The sequence below is a fragment of the Portunus trituberculatus genome, chromosome 14 (assembly GCF_017591435.1).
Source record: "Portunus trituberculatus isolate SZX2019 chromosome 14, ASM1759143v1, whole genome shotgun sequence".
NCBI classification, from domain to species: domain Eukaryota; kingdom Metazoa; phylum Arthropoda; class Malacostraca; order Decapoda; family Portunidae; genus Portunus; species Portunus trituberculatus.
The window spans coordinates 12,896,060-12,915,117 of record NC_059268.1 but is presented as its reverse complement, the minus strand read 5'-3'; the positions used below and the strand labels follow the sequence as shown (position 1 = coordinate 12,915,117).

Here is a 19,058-nt window from a genome sequence, read left to right as displayed (position 1 = left end):
GAACAAGACAGATAATTTTTATTTGGCAGTGCTTCTGAGCCTGACTACAATGACAGTGATTATGAAGAAGAAACTGAAGAAAGCGAAAACAGCAGTAGTGAAGACTCTGAAAATTATTCAGAGGATCCACCTGTTTTCTCAGAACAGAGAGAAGACAGAGATAGTGGTGATGGAGAACAGACTCCAAACATCGTATTGAGAACCCAGAGTGGCTCACGGAGACGCAGGCGTGCCTCTTGTGTTCTGGGAAGATGATCAAAGGGGCGTGCGTGTGTGTGTGTGAGAAAGAGAGAGAGAGAGAGATGATACCTACATGTTATTTGCTTGAAACTTGATATGAAAAGGGATGAAAGAATACTCTCTCTCTCTCTCTCTCTCTCTCTCTCTCTCTCTCTCTCTCTCTCTCTCTCTCTCTCTCTCTCTCTCTCTCTCTCTCATTGGAAGTGTACAATTTCTCTTCTAAGATGAGAGAGAGAGAGAGTGTGTGTGTTTGCTCGGTGTCATCGCTCACCGAGCTGTTTCTGCTTGACGGATCACACAGCGGGCAGAGGAGGAATCCTTGATAAGGCAATAACTAAACTTTCAGAGGTCACATCAAGCTAGAAAGTACATCATTGTATTCAGAATAACAAAGAGAAAATAATTATTAGTATTCAAACAGTCTTCTGACAGTTTCTAGGTTTACCATTTTTACCCGTCATGGGATATTGGAAAATAGTTTAATCACCGGAACATAAGGATTAATAGTAAAGAGAAATAAAACAGCGACCTCCAAATCATAATATATAAATCTTGACCACCATGTCCTCACAAACAAAACAGCGACCTCCAAATCATATCATATAAATCTTGACCTCCATGTCCTCACAAACAAAACAGCAACGTCCAAATCATATCATATAAATCTTGACCTCCATGTCCTAGCAAATAAAACAGCAACCTCCAAATCATATCATATAAATCTTGACATCCATGTCGTCGCAAACAAAACAGCGACCTCCATCTCCTAACAAACATTTTTTTTTTTTTTTTTTTTGCCTCTCGGGCGATTCATAACCCATTCCGTTCCCTGATTCTTCTTTGGTGTTTCTTTTCATGTGTCACATCTCCTTCCTTGGTGTCGTTCTTTTCTAATCCCAGCTGTAATCTTTCATGTTTCCATATCTGCTCATTCACCGCATTTGCCAGCCTTTGTGTGTGTTCACTGGCTTGTTCGCTACTTTCCCGATATTCCTGGTCTGCGATTTTTCTTTCTGGTTTGCATTCCTGTGTCTCGTCTCCTTCCTTGGTGTATTTCTTCTCTAATCCCAGCAGTAATCTTTCATGTTTCTATATCTGCTCATTCACAGCATTTGCCAGCCTTTGTGCATGTTCACTGGCTTGTTCACTGCTTTCCCGAGACTCTTTTTCTTGTTCTCCAGGGACCAAGTGTTCTGGCTGATGGAAGCCTCCTTCATGTCCCTGGGAACGGTTCTCTGAGGTTTCTTGAGTCTCGTGCTCAGTTTCTACATCATTCACGCTCAGCCGTTCCTTGTGTTCCGCTTCTTGCATCAGCTGTGCTACTTGCCATTCTTCCTTTGTTCCTTCATCATCTGTTCGTTTTCTTTGGCCATGTTCCTCGGAGATCGTGGCGCACCTTTTTTGCAGTCTGTCAATAGTTAGCACAGCCACGTGCACAACTCGCTCGTGATATTGACGAATTTCAACTTTCTCTTCCTGTGCTTCTTGGTAAGCTTTCTTCAGAAGAGAGAGTTCGTCTTTCATCACGTTCCTTTCCTCCTCAATCTCTTTGTACCTTAGCAGGGCTTCTGATGTAACCTTTTTCTCTCTGTCGACCTTGACGTGTAAAGACTCAACATGCTGCATCATTGTCTCTTTGGTCGCATACCATTTGTCTGCTTTGGTCTTGGGGGCGTTGGCAATTTGCTGTTCTGTCACCGCCATTTGTGCCATGCCCTTCATCAATCTTTTCTTTTCTTCCTGAGCTCGCTCATATTCCTTCTTTCTAAAAGCTAGTTCATCTTCCACTGCGTTCTTTTCCTTCACGAGCATATCATACTTTTCTTGGGCCTCTATTAAGGCCCATTTCTTCTCATGGGCAGCCCTCAACAGAAGAGACTGGACATGTTTCTTCTCCTCTTCTGTTCTTTGCCATTCTTCCTTCAAGTTCTTGATGCCCTTGGCCATTTGATGGTTAATGCTGGTCATCTCATCCAAATCATCGTGCAGGCTCTCCTTGATGTCCTGCAGCCGGAGGTGGTCCTGCCCCAGGCTATTGTGCTGCTCCTGGAGACCGTGCAGCTCTTGCTGCACATCCTGGAAGCTCCAGCAGCCTCAAGGTCACGCTGAACCTTTGCAAGACCAGCGTGGTCCGTCTGCAGGGTCTCATGCTGCCTCTGCAGGGTCTCGTGCACCTGGAGCAGGGCCACATGCTCCTGGTGCAGATCCTCGTGCTCGGCAAGCAGAGTCACCTGGTTCTCGTGCAGGAGCGCGCGCTCCTGCCGCAGCAGCTGGAGGTCACCCAGGACCTGCAGGTGTTCCCTCAGGACGTCTGAGTGTTTTTCACTCAGCCTGAGGTAGCCCTGCTGGGCATCCTTCAGTGCTTCCATCAGGAAGCTGCCAGCAGCTCCTGTCCATCACCGGCACACTCTGCCGTGTGCCGGTCCCCGCATCCGTCAGCTGTGGCCACCACGAGGGCGGCCCACAGCGTTATAATCCATAACGCTAACTTAATTTGCATACAAATATAATTTTTAATGTGTGAGTGTAAGGAAAAAGTGACGTTTGAGAATGCAGATCCAATGAAGGCTGGTGTCTTGCAGTACACATCCCTACGCTGCAATTATTAGGTTAATTTCTGCTCTATAAAATCTTAAAAGATGAACAATTCGTTCCTCCACACTACTTGTAGCCCTGTGGTGCCTCTTACCTGAACAAGGTCAGTACAAGTCAGGGCTCAACAAACAAACACATCAAGAATTAACTGTTTCCGTGGGTCACTGCTCACCTTCCATCATTCAAAAAAGCAAAACAACAACAACACGTGTTTTCACTCGAAGTATCACTATTCTCCATTGCTCCTCCTTCTTCTCTTCCCTCAGCCTGCTGTTAAGAAACTCTCTCCTTCCACTTCTCTCCATTTCTCTCTCAATCTTTATTCCACCTAGTGGCTGTGATACTCATCTAGCCATAAGAGTGGTCGTCCTGAATGATGTTAACCTTTTCATAGCAGCATGAAACATTAGCACCAATGGAAGCAATGCAATAATGTATATCACTGAGAGAGAGAGAGAGAGAGAGAAGTGAATGGATTTGATTTAACTAAAGATCTCATTTCATCCGGAGAGTACTTACGTACATACCACCACCTGGAAAGCCTTCGTGCACTGCGGTGTACAGCAAGGAGGTTACATTGAACCTCCCTGGTGCAGAGAATGTATCGTGTCAAATATAGGTAGAAATTGTGTGGAGGATACTGTTAATTTTTCCAGAGTGATATGTCTGTATTTGAGTTAGCCGCTGCCCGAGCATCCAAAGCAGTGACGCAGGATGGGAGTTTTTAGAGCAGACGTGGAGAAAACGAAAGTGGAAATTGATGTGTTCCCTGCCTGTTGCTCTCTGTTCTCTCCTTCTGCAGGCTGATGAAGGACTGAGATTGGAACACTGGAGGGAATGGGACCTATGAAGCGGCACAAAGCGTAAAAGGTCACAAAAAGAAGAAGGTAGTTGACACAAGAGCAAAATACAGACTAGGAGATATAGAAACAGACTGGGTGAAGAGTAAGAGAGGAGTTAGACAAGCATGTATTTTGTCACCAACCCTTTTCACTTTGTATACAGAGGAGTTAGCAGCCAGATTGAGTAGAATAAATGCAGAAGTAAGAGTTGGGAATGAGAAGATAGGGGTGCTCCTTTATACAGATGATGTGGTGGTCATGAGTAAGTCAACAGTTGAGTTGCAGAGAATGCTGGATATGGGAGAGACTTTGGAGTTAGGTTTAGTATTGAGAAAAGTAAGGTGATGATAGTGAATAGGTCTGAGGATGAAAGCAATGCAGTATGGAAAATTGGAGAGAATGAGATGAATCAGGCACGAGAATATAAGTACTTGGGGATGTGGGTGAGTCCAAATAGGTGTGAAAAGACAAAGAATGAAAAGTTAGGCTTAGTGAATCAGCGGGTAGGACAATTGGGGAGTGCAGCAAGAACGAGAGCTGAGACAGGTGTGGAAGAGCGTGGCTGTGCCCAGTATAATGTATGATATGGACGTGATTGCATGGAATGAAAGTGAAATTGACAAGCTAGAAGTGGGGACAGAATAGAATAGGTAGAATGGCACTGAATGCACCGATGTACACAGCAGTAGAAGCTTTGAGAGGGGATATGGGATGGAGCACCTTTAGGGAAAGACTAGTTAAAGCCACACTTAGATACAAGGTCAGGTTTGAAAGAATGAATGATGAAAGAATAGTGAGGAAGGTGTACCTGTGGAATGAAAGTGGGAGTCAGTGTAGGAAGGAGGTGCATGAGAATGACAGAGAGAAGTGGATTACAAGTGGTTTGGGATGAGAATGGCTGGGAGGAATCAAAATGAGTGTGAATGGATCATGACAAGAGGAGGCAGGGTAGGAACTGAATGGGATGTGAGGAAATGGAAGTGTGAGATAGACAGAGAGGTGGGACTGAATATATGGAAGAATGAGATGGAAGGAAAGAGTACTCTGGAATGGTACAAGGAAAAGGAAGCCCTGATGTATGAAAAATGGTATGATGGCAGCCTGGGTGGTGATCTCTTCTGAGCTAGGGAACAGTGTATGGATGTGAATGCAAGGAACTACGGGTGGTTGAGTCCCGCAGCAAAGTGTGCCAAATGTGTGACATGGGGGAGGACGAGACGGTGGAGCATGTCATGCTGGAGTGTGAAAAGTATGAGAAAGGCATGAGATTATGCAAGTGATCTTGAGTGAATTAGGGCATAATAGGAATGAAAGAGTGGAGAAGACAGGAAGAGAATGGATGGTGTTGCTGCTGGGACTGTGTAGACTCTGTAGAGAGACGAGTGAAAGGATGTAGTATCTGGAGAGAATGTGGCGAGCGAGGTGTAGGGATCATTAACGAAAAAAAATACTACTTTTTTTTTTCTTTTTTCCTTTTTTCTACTTGTGCCTTTTTTGTCCTCTACAGGAGCTGCCGATCCAAAGGCCTCCGGAGCGATCCCGAGCCACCTGTAGCATCAAGATAAAGATCAAGACGTGTACCCGTTGCAGATAAAACAAACAAAGGCGAACCTCTCATAGATTTTTAAGAATTTAGTATAGAAGGAAATAAAGAAATAATATCTAATTTTTGGAATATAATAGAACATAAGGTAAAAAAAGAATAATAATTACAGGTACAGCACCAGACAAAACTCAAACCAAAACACATGAGGAAGTTCCGACATCCAGGCTGCACTTCGCCTATCAACTGAACTGAACTGAGGTAAACAGTGTATGGATGGACGTGAACGTAAGGAATTATATATGTCGTGTGTACCGCAGTAAAGTGTGCCAGATGTTTGACATGCAAGAAATGAGATAGTGGAGTATGTGATGCTGGAGTGTGAAATGCCGGAGACAGGAAAGAGATGATGCGAGTGGTGCTGAGGGAATGACAGTGAAGACAGGTAATGAATGGATGGTTTTGCTGCTGGGACTGTGTGTAAAGACATGAAATAATGATTGAGGCTATGAAGGAGTTCCTGGAGAGAATGCGGTGTGTTAAATGTAGGAATTAGTGATGTGAAAGATGGTGTCTGTTCTCTGCAGTTTGTTTATTTTTTTTTATCTCCTACATCCCCTACAGGAGATACCAATACAAATGCTAGTGAAAATATACATGGTGTCCTTCCTTTTTGTCAAATGTGGTGATTTTCTCCTTAGACTCATATACAATGCACACTTTTGTCTAATGTAAGCAAACGTAATTCTAAAACTAACCTAATCAAACTTAACCTTAATCTATCTCTGTTTCTTGTGCAATGTTTTGATTTTCATTAGCATCGATACGAGTCAATAATGGCCAAGCATGCAAAAAAAAAATTTTCATAAACATGAAGTACAATGAGAATATATTACCACAACATGACATGCACTACTGACAAGGACTTATAGTAAATATTAACCCTTTTTTTTTTCCTTTTCTTTATGTCAAATAATCTTAGGGACCAGTTGGGAAAGTGGGGTTATAGGTAGTGGGAGGTAATGTCCCCGAGAAACCGTCCCGCACGCTCGCCTCGATTCCCTTCGCAGCTCCTCCACCCAGCTGATTTGACCACATTAAATGAGAAATATATGGTATATAATTTTGTTTTTGCGCAGGGGTTCCTTGAGACATGTCATGTATTTTAAGGGTTACGCAAGGGTAAAAAGGTTACCATACTCTCTCTCTCTCTCTCTCTCTCTCTCTCTCTCTCTCTCTCTCTCTCTCTCTCTCTCTCTCTCTCTCTCTCTCTCTCTCTCTCTCTCTCTCTCTCTCTCTCTCTCTCTCTCTCTCTGACCAGTAGCGTGACTTCATATATGTGACGTCAAATCAGCTAGGTGAAGGAGCTGCGAAGTGGGAGCCGGGAATCGAGGAGAGCGCGCGGGACGGTTTCTTGGGAACAGTGCCGAGTGGGAAGCCAAATGAAGTCAAATTTGGACTTATATGTATAAACATCTTAGGATGAGACAACATATTTCTTCTCTAAAACTGGTTAAGGACACTAACCTAACCCAGTGGGAGAAATTTGCCCTTGATGCAATTGGAGAAATAAGAAAGAGGTATAAATCTTTGAAGGCACAAGTTATCACTGGGAAGGTAAAGTTGTAGCAGTGCTTGTGAGGAGACCACAGCAGCATGTGAAAGTGAAGTGATCATAGCACATGTAAAATCTTGTCATGTTTGGATTTCAGTAATGACTTTTGACGAGAAGGAATAGTCCAAGTTACAGTTGAAGATGGGATCTCTAAATTCATACGTTCTGAAGCGACGGATGAGAAAGTGGTGGAAGTATCTTGTAGTCCTTATCTTTCTCCTTGCTGTATATTTTGGAGGTAAGTACTTTAATATGGAAGATCACAAAAAGCACCATAAAAAATCACACTGTATATCAATATATGTCCAAACAGATGAATGCTATAGAGAATCAATGATATCACTTTCACATGATAGTTTAAGTATTTATTTATTGTGTATAATTTTCAGGATTCCTTCACATCTCTGGAAATATAAGTACTGCACCTCCTTCAGACCTTTCCAGGAACACCATGAAGGAAGTTTTTGCTTTACAAAGACAGGTAAGTTATCAAGATGTATTTACCTGTGATATAGTTATGATGTGACTGAAATAATAATACTTCTTGATGGTTGGCCTGGAGAAAGCTGGGAGAGGCATCAGGACTATTTGATTTCTTTAACTAATGAACAGCCAAGACTGGGAACATTTGTGATCCTTCTCTCAGATATGGACACCAAAACTGTATGCCTCAGAGCTATTTTTATCACTTTGGTGGATAGAGTCAGAGTTAAAAGGATTCAGGTTATATTGCTATAGTTGGGTCTCTTTAAACTGGTTGTTTGGGTATGGTCTGCTCCACTGTTGCCATATCTCCAAAGTTCACCAGCCCTTTCTCCAACCCCAACCAAAGACTGACTGGCAAGTCAGGTCAGGTGGAAGTATTGGCAAGGTCACACTCCCCTACTCCTATGCCATGTTTAGGATGAGGGGAGACTTTGATACATAAAACACGCCTTGATTTTTATCTCAGTGTTGATGCAGGTCAAAAGTTTAAATGATTTCAGAAATAATTTTGGAAATGCAACAAATTATAGAGAGAAAGAAAGACAGAGCAGAGGATAAGGATATGGAGCGGAGTTGGAAAAAGAAGGCAAGCCTGTGATCTATGGAGAGATGGCAATCAGAGGGAATCCCAGTGAAGCCCAGGGCCACACCTAAACAGCCACTGTAGATTGACTCGACTATAAAAAAAAAAAAAAAAAAAAATATGTCTGGTTGCATAGTCATTGTGCTGCCTTTCTCTAATTTTAGTGCCAATGGGGTTGAGAGTGTAAATGATGTGTGTGAGAATGTGGTGGTTTGCTTTAGCCATCCAGTGTGGGATTGCTGACATGATATATGAATGGATAGATAGATTTTAATTTATCCTGGCCATCACTCATGTCTATCCTGCTCATATTTAACTTTCCTGGTTTTTTGGAAGGAATATACAAAGGAAAAGCTTTTTCCTCTTCACCTCATAACCCATGTGGTAGAAAGATAACCTGCGTAATTTTGAAATCTCTGCACTTAAAATATATTGTTGAAAAGAATGCATACATAAGATACTTCCTTTGTAAGATACGTCAACTTCTTGTTCTGTCTGCAGATTAAGTTGCTGAAGTCTGTCCTCAAGCAGTATTCAATACCTGAGAAAGAGTATTCAGATGTTTTGTTGCCAGTCATATATGTCATCACCCCTACATATACACGTCCACAGCAGAAGGCTGAACTCACAAGGTACAAGCATGAACAAAATATGAAGTGTTACATGTACATAAAAGAATATTGAAATTCTGTACTTTATCTTTGACTCCAATTAAGCTCTACTTTTGACCGTGGAATATCATAATTAAATTTGTGAAATTGCATCAAGTATTTCAAGGATATTGAGGGCTGTTCAATAAGAAGTAGGTATTAATGTGGAAAGCAAAGAAAACAAAAAGTACAAGGTGGATGGAAGAGGTTAAATAATCAGTTACATAAAAGGAATGGAAGCACATCTGAAAGCTTGGGATATTGAGATATGTATGTCTGAAATGGAAATATTAGTAAAAGTATTGGATGAGTATAAGAATACTTTATTATAACTTTATTATATGTAGACTTTCTTCCTACTAGCTTGTATTTTTATAAGAAATCAGATGTATTATGAGTTTTCTTTCAATAAACAGATTGAAGTCAGTGTTCCTTCATGTGCCAGCGCTTCACTGGATTGTTGTAGAAGATGCACCCAAGAAATCACAGTTGGTGTCCAACTTCCTGGAGTCATCAGGATTGACTTATACACACTTGCATCAATCAACACCTCAAGAATGGAAGCTTAAAGATTCTGTGGGTGGTATCAGAATGATATGATTCATCGTGATCAATATTTTGTTTGAACCTATTCTATTTGAAACTGAGAGACAACAGTGGAACTACTGCTGTGTTTACTTTTCATTACGTGCATTTTGGCATATACAAGGCTCCCATATTCAAACAATATAAATTAGTAAAACTAGTTCAAGGGGTAAAATACTGCTTCTCGTGGTGAAACTGAGGAAAAAACTGACCTCACAAGCTAATGAATACACACACTATTTTTATCATTAATGTGTGTGTTCATGTATTGGTGTTGATAATAACATAGATGGTCTTAAATTGCTGTATAGATCTCATACACTTCTTCATTCTTCTCAAGAGTTCCTCTTTTCATTTGGTTTTACTTGCTTGCATTTTATTTTGTGTGAAACCACCTAACTTTAAAATTTTCAGGATCCAAAGTGGCGGAAGCCCCGTGGAGTGCTACAAAGAAATGCTGGCATCCGATGGCTCAGGAGCAAGTTTGCACATGATGCCAGCCCTCGAGGAGTGGTTTACTTTGCAGATGATGACAACACTTACAGTGTAGAGCTTTTCCATGAGGTAAGATGTTGTTAGTTAGAGATAAATTCTTCATAAGACCATCTTTTGTTAGAACTTATTTGTAGTCTTCCTTAGTAAAACTTTAATTTTTATTTATTTTCCTTATTTACCAACTTTCCATTATAAAATGTAGATCTTAAAAACTTTAAGAATTTTTTTTTTTTTTTCTGATATCTCTGGTGGGTCTGTCAGAGAGAGTTCATGTTTTATGATAAAAGCATTATGGGAGACAACAAAATAGCTATACCTTTTTTTCCAGATGCGAGATACACACAAAGTTTCAGTGTGGCCTGTTGCACTGGTGGGTGGAGTGCTGGTGGAGCGGCCATTGGTGGAATCTAATGGCCAGGTCTCAAGCTGGTTGGCTGGGTGGAAAGCTGACCGGCCCTTTGCAATGGATATGGCCGGCTTTGCGGTGAACTTGTCTCTTCTACTAAATAAGTCAGGTGTTGAATTTTCCATTGATGCTCCTATTGGCTTTCAAGAATCAGTGTTCTTAGAAAAAATCATTACTCGAGAAGAACTGGAACCTAAAGCTGATTTGTGCACAAAGGTAAGTTTCTGATGTATTAGAATTTCTTTCATGCCATTTTTAATATTTACATCATGCACAAAAAGTAGAGTCTGTAGCTTTTAAATTACAGAGTATATGTGCATCACTCAGGAGTACCTGATGTACATTGCACACAGTAACTATTTCATTACCTCCCTGGAAACAGATCAAGTGCTTGATCATTAGTACTGACAAAGATGAGATGAGAGGTGATATTTATGTTTTTTTTTTTTTTTCTCTCTTTTGATTTAAAGCTGCACAAAAGAAAACAGAACTAACTCAGATTGTCATTATTTTTTTCTTTTCTTTTTAAAGAGCTCCGATTTTCATGCATGAACACTATATAATAAATCTTGAATTTCTTTTGACACAAATTTGTTTTCTTCCTTAGGTGTATGTTTGGCACACTAGAACAGAACAACCGGATCTAAAGCAAGAGATAAGATTGAACAAGGTAGGGAAGCATACAGATGAGGGAATAGAATTATGAAACAATAGCCTTACAGTTATTATATAACTGCTACCGACTGCTTTAGATAATACTTATGTCATAGAGAATCATAATCCATATATATATATATATATATATATATATATATATATATATATATATATATATATATATATATATATATATATATATATATATATATACACACACACACACGTATATATATATCGATCAATCATGGGGGCATCTGCCGGGGGGGCGCATCGCTTCGCCTACCCTATGGCGCCACTCCAGGCGGTCACACCTCACGAGTCTCCATGCAAGCTCCCTTCCCATTCCAAGTAACTCCTAACAGGAGGCATCGACTTGCCACAGCCATGAGTTCTGTGGACATCCCCTTGGCCTCCTCCATGCTGGGTTATCCCTTTCAGAGACAACCCAATATGCAGGATCGGCTTCTGGGTAGCATGTCACATGCCCGTATAGTAGTAGTTGGCATTGATGGACTATGCTGGTAATTGGCCTCGAATCAGTCTCACGTGAGTCAGGCCAATCCACGGTACAACTTCCTGGCTCGACTCACCGTCATTATGCGCTACACTACCAAAGTATGTGAAGCTTTCCGAGATCTCAACGTCCTCGCCACACGCATGGACAGACTGTACTGTTATATCTAGTAAGCCTCCAAACACCTGAACCTTGGTCTTCGGCCAGGAAACCTGGAGTCCCAGTGGCTTCGTCTCCTCGTGCAGTGTCTCTAAAGTCATTACCAGAACCTCCAGTGGCTCAGCAAAGATTACTGCATCATCGGCAGAAACGAGATCTGTAATCTCAGTATTGCCAACAGATGCTCCACAATGACTTTGGTCTACAACTTTGCCTAGTACCCAGTCCATGCAGATGTTGAAAAGTCCCTGCCTCACTCCCGTATTCACAGGAAAGAAGCTGGATACGTCCCCTCCACACATCACAGTACTCACAGTCCTGGAGTAGAGGCCAGTTAATAGACCAATAATCCTTGCGGGAATCCCATGGAGACGCAGAAGATCCCAGAGTGTCTCTCGATGGACTGAGTCAAACGCCTTCTTGAGATCGACATAGACTGCAAGCAGTATATATGTATATGTGTGTGTGTGTGTGTGTGTGTTTCACTGTTTGATCTGCTGTAGTCTCTGACGAGACAGCCAGATGTTACCCTACGGAATGAGCTCAGAACTCATTATTTCCGATCTTCGGATAGGCCTGAGACCAGGCACACACCACATACCGGGACAACAAGGTCACAACTTCTCGATTTACATCCCGTACCTACTCACTACTAGGTGAACAGGGGCTACACATGAAAGGAGACACACCCAAATATCTCCACCCGGCCGGGGAATCGAACCCCGGTCCTCTGGCTTGTGAAGCCAGCGCTCTAACCACTGTGTGTAATTCACTGTTTGATCTGCTGCAGTCTCTGACGAGACAGCCAGACGTTACCCTATGGAACGAGCTCAGAGCTCATTATTTCCGATCTTGGGATAGGTCTGAGACCAGGCACACACCACACACCGGGACAACAAGGTCACAACTCCTCGATTTACATCCCGTACCTACTCACTGGTAGGTGAACAGGGCTACGTGAAAGGAGACACACCCAAATATCTCCACCCGGCCGGGAATCGAACCCGGTCCTCTGGCTTATGAAGCCAGCGCTCTAACCACTGAGCTACCGGGCCATGTGTGTGTGTGTGTGTGTGTGTGTGTGTGTGTGTGTGTGTGTGTGCGTGCGTGTGCGTGTTTGTTTGTGTGTATTATATATATATATATATATATATATATATATATATATATATATATATATATATATATATATATATATATATATATATATATATATATATATATATATATATATATATATATATATATATATATATATATATATATATATATATATATATATATATATATATATATATATATATATATATATATATACACACACACACACAAAAAAAAAAAAAATATTTGGAGGTTAATGTCATCCACATTCTCTCTATCTGTGATAGAAGACTCGCTCACCACTCATATCAAACACTCATTCACCTTTCATGGTTAGATTGGATCATCATTGATGTTTGCTTTATTTTTAACAATTATGCAACAAAATCACACATTCATAAGTCACTAATGTGATTTACCTTGGTTGAATTTGAATCAAAGAATGACAGATGTTGAAAGGAAGCCTGAAAAAAAAAAATAATAATAATAAATAAAGTAAAATAATTGTTTCCATGTGTTCATGCAATATTCAACTAATTTTTTATCAGTGAACTCTCAATTCCATATGTGTAGCCTTCCTGAATTAATAAATAACTTTGATAATATATTATTATTCTGTGACCAATATAATGACCTCTGATCTGACATGGGTCAATTGATCTTTCACTTGAATTTATGATGGCAAAGCTTAAACTCCACATCAATAAATCTATGAGAAATTAGTAGTCTTAAATATTTAGTATTTTTTTTTTACATATTTGCTTGTGAAATTTATTTTTACTCATCTGTGCCAAGATTCTTTCCTCGCCTTCAGAATTTTAATATTAGGAGCTGGTGAACGAAACATTTATCCACCAAATATCCTTATAAGAAGGAATCAAGGGAGGATAATATATATATATATATATATATATATATATATATATATATATATATATATATATATATATATATATATATATATATATATATATATATATATATATATATATATATATATATATTCATCATCAGTTTGGGAAGGTTCACATTCCCTTCAAAAAGTAAAGGACAACTAAAACCCAGTGTAACAGTAGACATTTTATTGGGAAACAACCCAAAGTTGAAACTGCATACTGAGCTTCAACTTGTCCAGGTAAAGGTTTGCAACTTGTGGCCTCAGCTCAGTAAATAAATTGATTGTGGGGTATGAGCCAACACTGGCTACCACATTTACCAGACAATAATTACTACTTGAATTTCCTGTTGTTGGCAAACAAAGAGTACAGTTTATCAATTCCTAATCTTGGAATCCTGACTGCAAAGATAATAAATATACAGTAGATATACTGCAAGGAATGAATGGAGCATATCTTCACAAGTTACAAAATTTGAGATCTGGTATAATTTGCATAAACATTGATGTTTATACCTACCATTTGTTTTTTATATAATGTTTGTGATTAGGTTAGATTTTATGCTCACCCTGTATATCTATTTAACTGAATTCAGTAATTTACATATGTAGTACTTTTATCAAGACAGGCAGGTAGTAGTGATAGTCAACAGGAACTTATTATTTGGTGAAATCAGTTGCACATTTAATTAACATTATAGTGAATTCACATTTCAACTTCTTTAGTATAACTAAAGATTGTCTTTACATATTTATTTCCTTTTTACAACAAATATAAGTATATCCTTTGTAAACCACATTCCCACTTGCTATATGCCATAACATCCAGCAGGGAAGTTCTGTTGTCAGCTAACTGTAATAAAAACAAGAATATCATAGACACCTGGAGTTTCCTGTTGAGTGGTGCTCAAGTATTAATTCTCTTATCCCTATAGTTTCAAAAATCATAAATTTTTGTCTAAATTCCCCTACATAAATAGACTTTTTTGGATTGTCATTTACAATGTATATAATATGTGTCTGAGTATGTGTGTATATGTAAACAGTACTTGACAAAAAGATTTGGTGCTGTGATCAAACCACTGATATTCTACAGCAAATTCTGTTCTCTTTATTGAAGAGAATCCAAAATGAAGTTGCAGTGCATGTAAGATATCATCAGTGCTACTACTTTTTGTTGAGCAATATATATACAGTAAGTCCTTGTTACACGGTACATATGCGTTCCTGAAAACCTTACTGCAAATCAAAATTACCGTATACCAAACCCATTATAACATGTAATAATAGGGAATGTGTTCCAGCATGTCGAAAGTCACCCCTACAGACATGAAAATACATGAAAATAGTCATATAGAATAATGTAAAGTACTGCGCAAAAGAGATACACAGAAAATGTTTTTATTTACCTTTCACTCGCCACGTACTCTATCAGATGATGTCCCTCCCGAGGCTAAGGGACAGTAGGGATTTCAGCCCTTACTCATCATCCACTGAGAGGGCAGATGAGGCTCTGCTCTGCAGATCCATTACATTCTACCCAGCTTTTTTTATAGCCTCACGATTCTTTAACACCGTCCAGACTGTCGGCTGGGCTAGGCCCAAGTTTCGACTTATGGTAGACGTACCTTCTCCATGCTCTTTCCTCTTCAAAATATCTAATTTTACCTCAAATGTCAGACTATTCCTCTTTCACTTTGCCTTTTCAACTCCAGCAGTGTCTGCAGAATGTTTTGGGGCCATTATGGGTGCATCACTGTGCGTCGTGATAATAATATCAACAAAAAACACGCTGTTAGGATTTCACCTGTGTTCAGTGGGAAACGCGGGAAGAGACTGATTGTTGTGGTGGCGCTACAGTACGGTGTAAACAAAACACGGCTGGATACCTTATCTGTGATTTTTTCTTAACGTAAATAGAATCGTTGGTAGTAATTACCAAATACCGTAACTGTGAATTTACCAGATAACGCAAGTATAAGGAGGACTTGCTGTATATATATATATATATATATATATATATATATATATATATATATATATATATATATATATATATATATATATACACACACACACAAACACACACACTCTCATGAGCTTTGTAGTTTCATAACAACAGACAATTTTCTTGGTTCAAAATACATACACTTATATAACACTCCCATCTATAATTAGTGAATAGTACAAAGGAACCTGTACTCATATAATGAACTTTTCTCAAGTCCAAGAATCTAGATATTACAATTTCAATCTACATTTGTTGGCCCCATTTGAATAGACTCTTTGACATAAGTATGATAACAGCATTAATTTCAAATGTATTTTGTTTTATATTTTTGCTCATTCATTAGTCCTCTAATCTTCTTGTCAGATTTCATGCTGAGAGTGTCAGCAGGTCAGAGAATCTAATAATGAGGAAAAACATTAAACCTAATAGAAAAGACTAAAGGGCACTGATAGACTCTTAAGTGTGACTATATCATATCTAGTCCAACCAGTCACCTACAACAGAAGTTTCATGCTAGTGTGAAATGTAAAAATCATGGAATTTCATGCACACAAATATAAATCATAAGCATTTTCAGCATATAAAAATCCACATGAAAGGATAAACTATTCCAGATTGTTCCATATATGCTAAAAGTACATATTCCATTAACAATTATCATTGTGGCATCCAACTACATAACATGTGTTTATCAGATTGTTATTTATACAAGCCTCATGTTTCCTTTTTAGTATTTTCTTTATTCATATGCATTATTTTCACCTTGTATGAGTATACTAAATAGTACATAGATAAATCAGTATGAATACAAATAATGAATACTGATGAGTTTTGTACCAGGTAGTGATTAATTCAACTTTGCTTTGTTTTGCCATCATTCATTCTTCTCTAATCACCATTTATGATAAGTCATAATATAATGAATATACAAGCACCAAATGCTGATGCATATGGTGTAATCACTATTTGTGGTAAGTCATAATATAATGAATATACAAGCACCAATTGCTGATGCATATGGTGAATGCAGATTGTTACCTCATCTCTTGAAGAATGAAATATTTTAGGAAGTTGCATTGCTTACATGTTTCAGTGTTGATTTATAAAGTATTGAAGTGTATTTGACAAGTTTTCTACTCATAAATACCAAAAGATATTTCAACATGGACAGAATCTGCTCTTAGTAAAATGCAATACTTGCTGAGATAGTAAGGAAAAGTAGTGCATTAAAATGATAGTGTATAAAATACAAAACCAAACACCTTGTCATGTTTCCTTTGCTACTGGATCTGCAACAGGAATTATACTATTTACAATAGCTACCCAGATATTCTGGTAATTAAAGCAATTAAGAAATATATAGATAAATGAGAGAAGGATAGTACTTACATACCTCCTAAGGCAAATAAGTTGACCTAGAATGAAAAGTGGAATGGATGTGGAATGTAGTACCTCTTTGTTCATCCACAGAATTCAATCATTCTTTGCATGCAGACTGCAGTTATGTTGCACTTTTACATAGAATTTTATGTAATGTAAAGATGTGTAGCCAAAAAAAAGAAAAAGATTGAAGTAAAACACTGTCATGGTGGGATTCGAACTGATGCCAACGCGTAGGTTTGAATCCCACCATGTAGAGGCTTAAACCTTTTGTCGTCTGTCAAGTGGTTTAAAGTTATCTACATGTCATCATGATACCCAGGTTCTAGGTGGTTATACCAAAGATGTGCTTGGGTGGTGATATGGGCCCTAATATGGATACCACTATATATAAAATTGCCTGTGCCACTAATGGGCTGAAGCTTAACAGCGCTTCCCACATATACTCTTCAAGTATGCCTACAGGCGCTATAGGCCAGGACATATAAATAAAAAAAAATAAAAAAAAATTGAAGAAACTTGGATTAGGAGGAAACAAACAAACGAGAAAAAGAACTAAGGTGAAGAACTGGATTTTTCAAATGACAATAAATCAATACAATGTATTACCAGAAGAAGTGTTATTCACAGATAGTAAGTATAAACTCAAGGAAGATATATTAATTGGGTTATAAGTAAAAACACAATAAACTTGAATATCCTGTAGAATCAATAACAAATACACACACACACACACACACACACACACACACACACACACACACACTCTAATTCAGTGGAGATCATCCTTGCATCCTTGCAAGTTTTAGCTGTGAAAACTGCTGATGCTTCTCAGTGGAGGGTTCTAGAAGTTATCGAAAAGCATCTGAAAAGGATTGAGAATTACATTATAGGATAGCAGATCATTATTATTTATACAGTAAAACTAAATGGTAAATTCATGAACATTAATTAGTTGGCACTGCACATCAAGAAAAAAATATATAATAGTCATATTATTTGGAAAAGATAAGAATTATCATAGACAGATCTAAAATATAATCACACAACTATAATCAGCTAATGCTGCAAAGCATTTATAATTAGTTGTTCCAAGAACAAGATTACAGCATACAAATAAAGTGCAGTTTACTAAGATTAACCCTTAATGCAGCTGGAATAAACAACATTCACTTTGCATATTTGTGTAATACTGTCAATTTTTTATCAATTCACTTTTAATGAGTCACTTGCTTAAATACTAGGCAACTGCTTGAAACACAATCAAACATGTGAATTAACCCAGGGGACAGAAATTATTGTCAATATGGTATAATATTAGGTTGTTGACAAAGGACATTACAAAATCACATTTACCTTTATAGTTTTACGATGCATCTGGACATTGATCGGGACAAGGTGATAAGAATCGACCTATTCTCTTTTGAAGATTCAAAGGTAAATCTGCTTCAAATTTTTTCATCTTCCATTCATCTGAGCCATCGCAACAGTCACACACTCCATCATTCACCCATCCTGAAGGGATAGACTCTGGAAAATGTTTTGTATGTTTTAAACAAGTGAACCTGCCATTAGCACAAGCATTTGTTCTTGGTTCATCAGATCCATCTTCTGGGCAGTCACAATAATTGTCGTTGAGTTTTTGAACTGAAATTATCTTTCCTGATTTCTCACATTGAAATGTAAGTTTTGACTCCTGCTTTCCCTTTACTTCCTCCACATTCTGAATGTCATTTTGTGCGATTGTTTTCTTTCCTACAGCATCCCTCTTCCCTTCAGCATCACTGTTTTTATTGTCATTTCCATCAGCTGCAACCTCAGCATCATCATGTATTTCGTTCACTTTGCTGGGTCTCAAATCTTTAGGATGCTTTTTCAACACGAGCTCTTGGTGCCTCCGTCTCGTTGCTTGTTGCGTGCCTTCATCGTGCTTTTGAGGCCTGCTTGATTCGGTGAGTTCAGCAACGAAGATAAACTGGTAGACGATATACAACACTGTAGCCATTACTAGTGCACCTATCACTGTTTGTCTTCTGAGAGGAAGTGATAACAATGCTCGACTGAAATTCATTCTGGCTGCACGGCGATGTGTGTTGGTTTCTTGATGATACAGAATTGTTGATGAAACCTCATGGTAATGTACACTGTACGTCTCTTTGCCGCACCATCCGCCGTCGCCGACAGCTGTTTTTGTTTACATTAGCACCAGCAGGGTCAAATAATATGACAGATTAGGAAGCCTTTATACAGGAAATATCTGAAATTTTTCCCTTATCTATATCATCTCCAAATTATTTC

At 38.7% G+C, this 19,058-nt stretch overlaps 2 protein-coding genes and 1 non-coding gene across 3 annotated transcripts; 1 reads left to right on the top strand and 2 right to left on the bottom strand.

The window, feature by feature from the left end:
• Window positions 1-5,238: 5,238 nt before the first annotated feature.
• LOC123503477 (galactosylgalactosylxylosylprotein 3-beta-glucuronosyltransferase 2-like) lies at window positions 5,239-11,045 on the top strand. The gene is made up of 8 exons (XM_045253269.1): window positions 5,239-5,481; window positions 6,933-7,073; window positions 7,225-7,316; window positions 8,406-8,536; window positions 8,971-9,130; window positions 9,554-9,703; window positions 9,963-10,256; window positions 10,648-11,045. Exons 2-8 carry the CDS (start codon window positions 6,977-6,979, stop codon window positions 10,744-10,746), a joined length of 1,023 nt encoding a protein of 340 aa, XP_045109204.1. The 5' UTR covers window positions 5,239-5,481; window positions 6,933-6,976; the 3' UTR covers window positions 10,747-11,045.
• Window positions 11,046-12,356: 1,311 nt separating this feature from the next.
• Trnam-cau lies at window positions 12,357-12,428 on the bottom strand. Its single transcript has one exon. It is a non-coding gene; the product is annotated as a tRNA-Met (tRNA).
• Window positions 12,429-17,307: 4,879 nt separating this feature from the next.
• LOC123503476 lies at window positions 17,308-18,969 on the bottom strand. Its single transcript, XM_045253267.1, has 2 exons — window positions 18,117-18,969; window positions 17,308-17,625 (listed from the first exon to the last, which is right to left on the bottom strand). Exon 1 carries the CDS (start codon window positions 18,829-18,831, stop codon window positions 18,127-18,129), a length of 705 nt encoding a protein of 234 aa, XP_045109202.1. The 5' UTR covers window positions 18,832-18,969; the 3' UTR covers window positions 17,308-17,625; window positions 18,117-18,126.
• Between the last annotated feature and the right edge of the window lie 89 nt (window positions 18,970-19,058).

What these genes read in the sequence shown, in the direction of transcription:
- LOC123503476 (XM_045253267.1), bottom strand. Translation starts at nt 18,831, where the DNA reads ATGAATTTCAGTCGAGCATTGTTATCACTTCCTCTCAGAAGACAAACA.
- LOC123503477 (XM_045253269.1), top strand. Translation starts at nt 6,977, where the DNA reads ATGGGATCTCTAAATTCATACGTTCTGAAGCGACGGATGAGAAAGTGG. An exon ending in GTGTAGAGCTTTTCCATGAG is followed by an intron (nt 9,704 to 9,962) that starts GTAAGATGTTGT and finishes CTTTTTTTCCAG; the next exon opens with ATGCGAGATACACACAAAGT. An exon ending in AAGCTGATTTGTGCACAAAG is followed by an intron (nt 10,257 to 10,647) that starts GTAAGTTTCTGA and finishes TTTCTTCCTTAG; the next exon opens with GTGTATGTTTGGCACACTAG.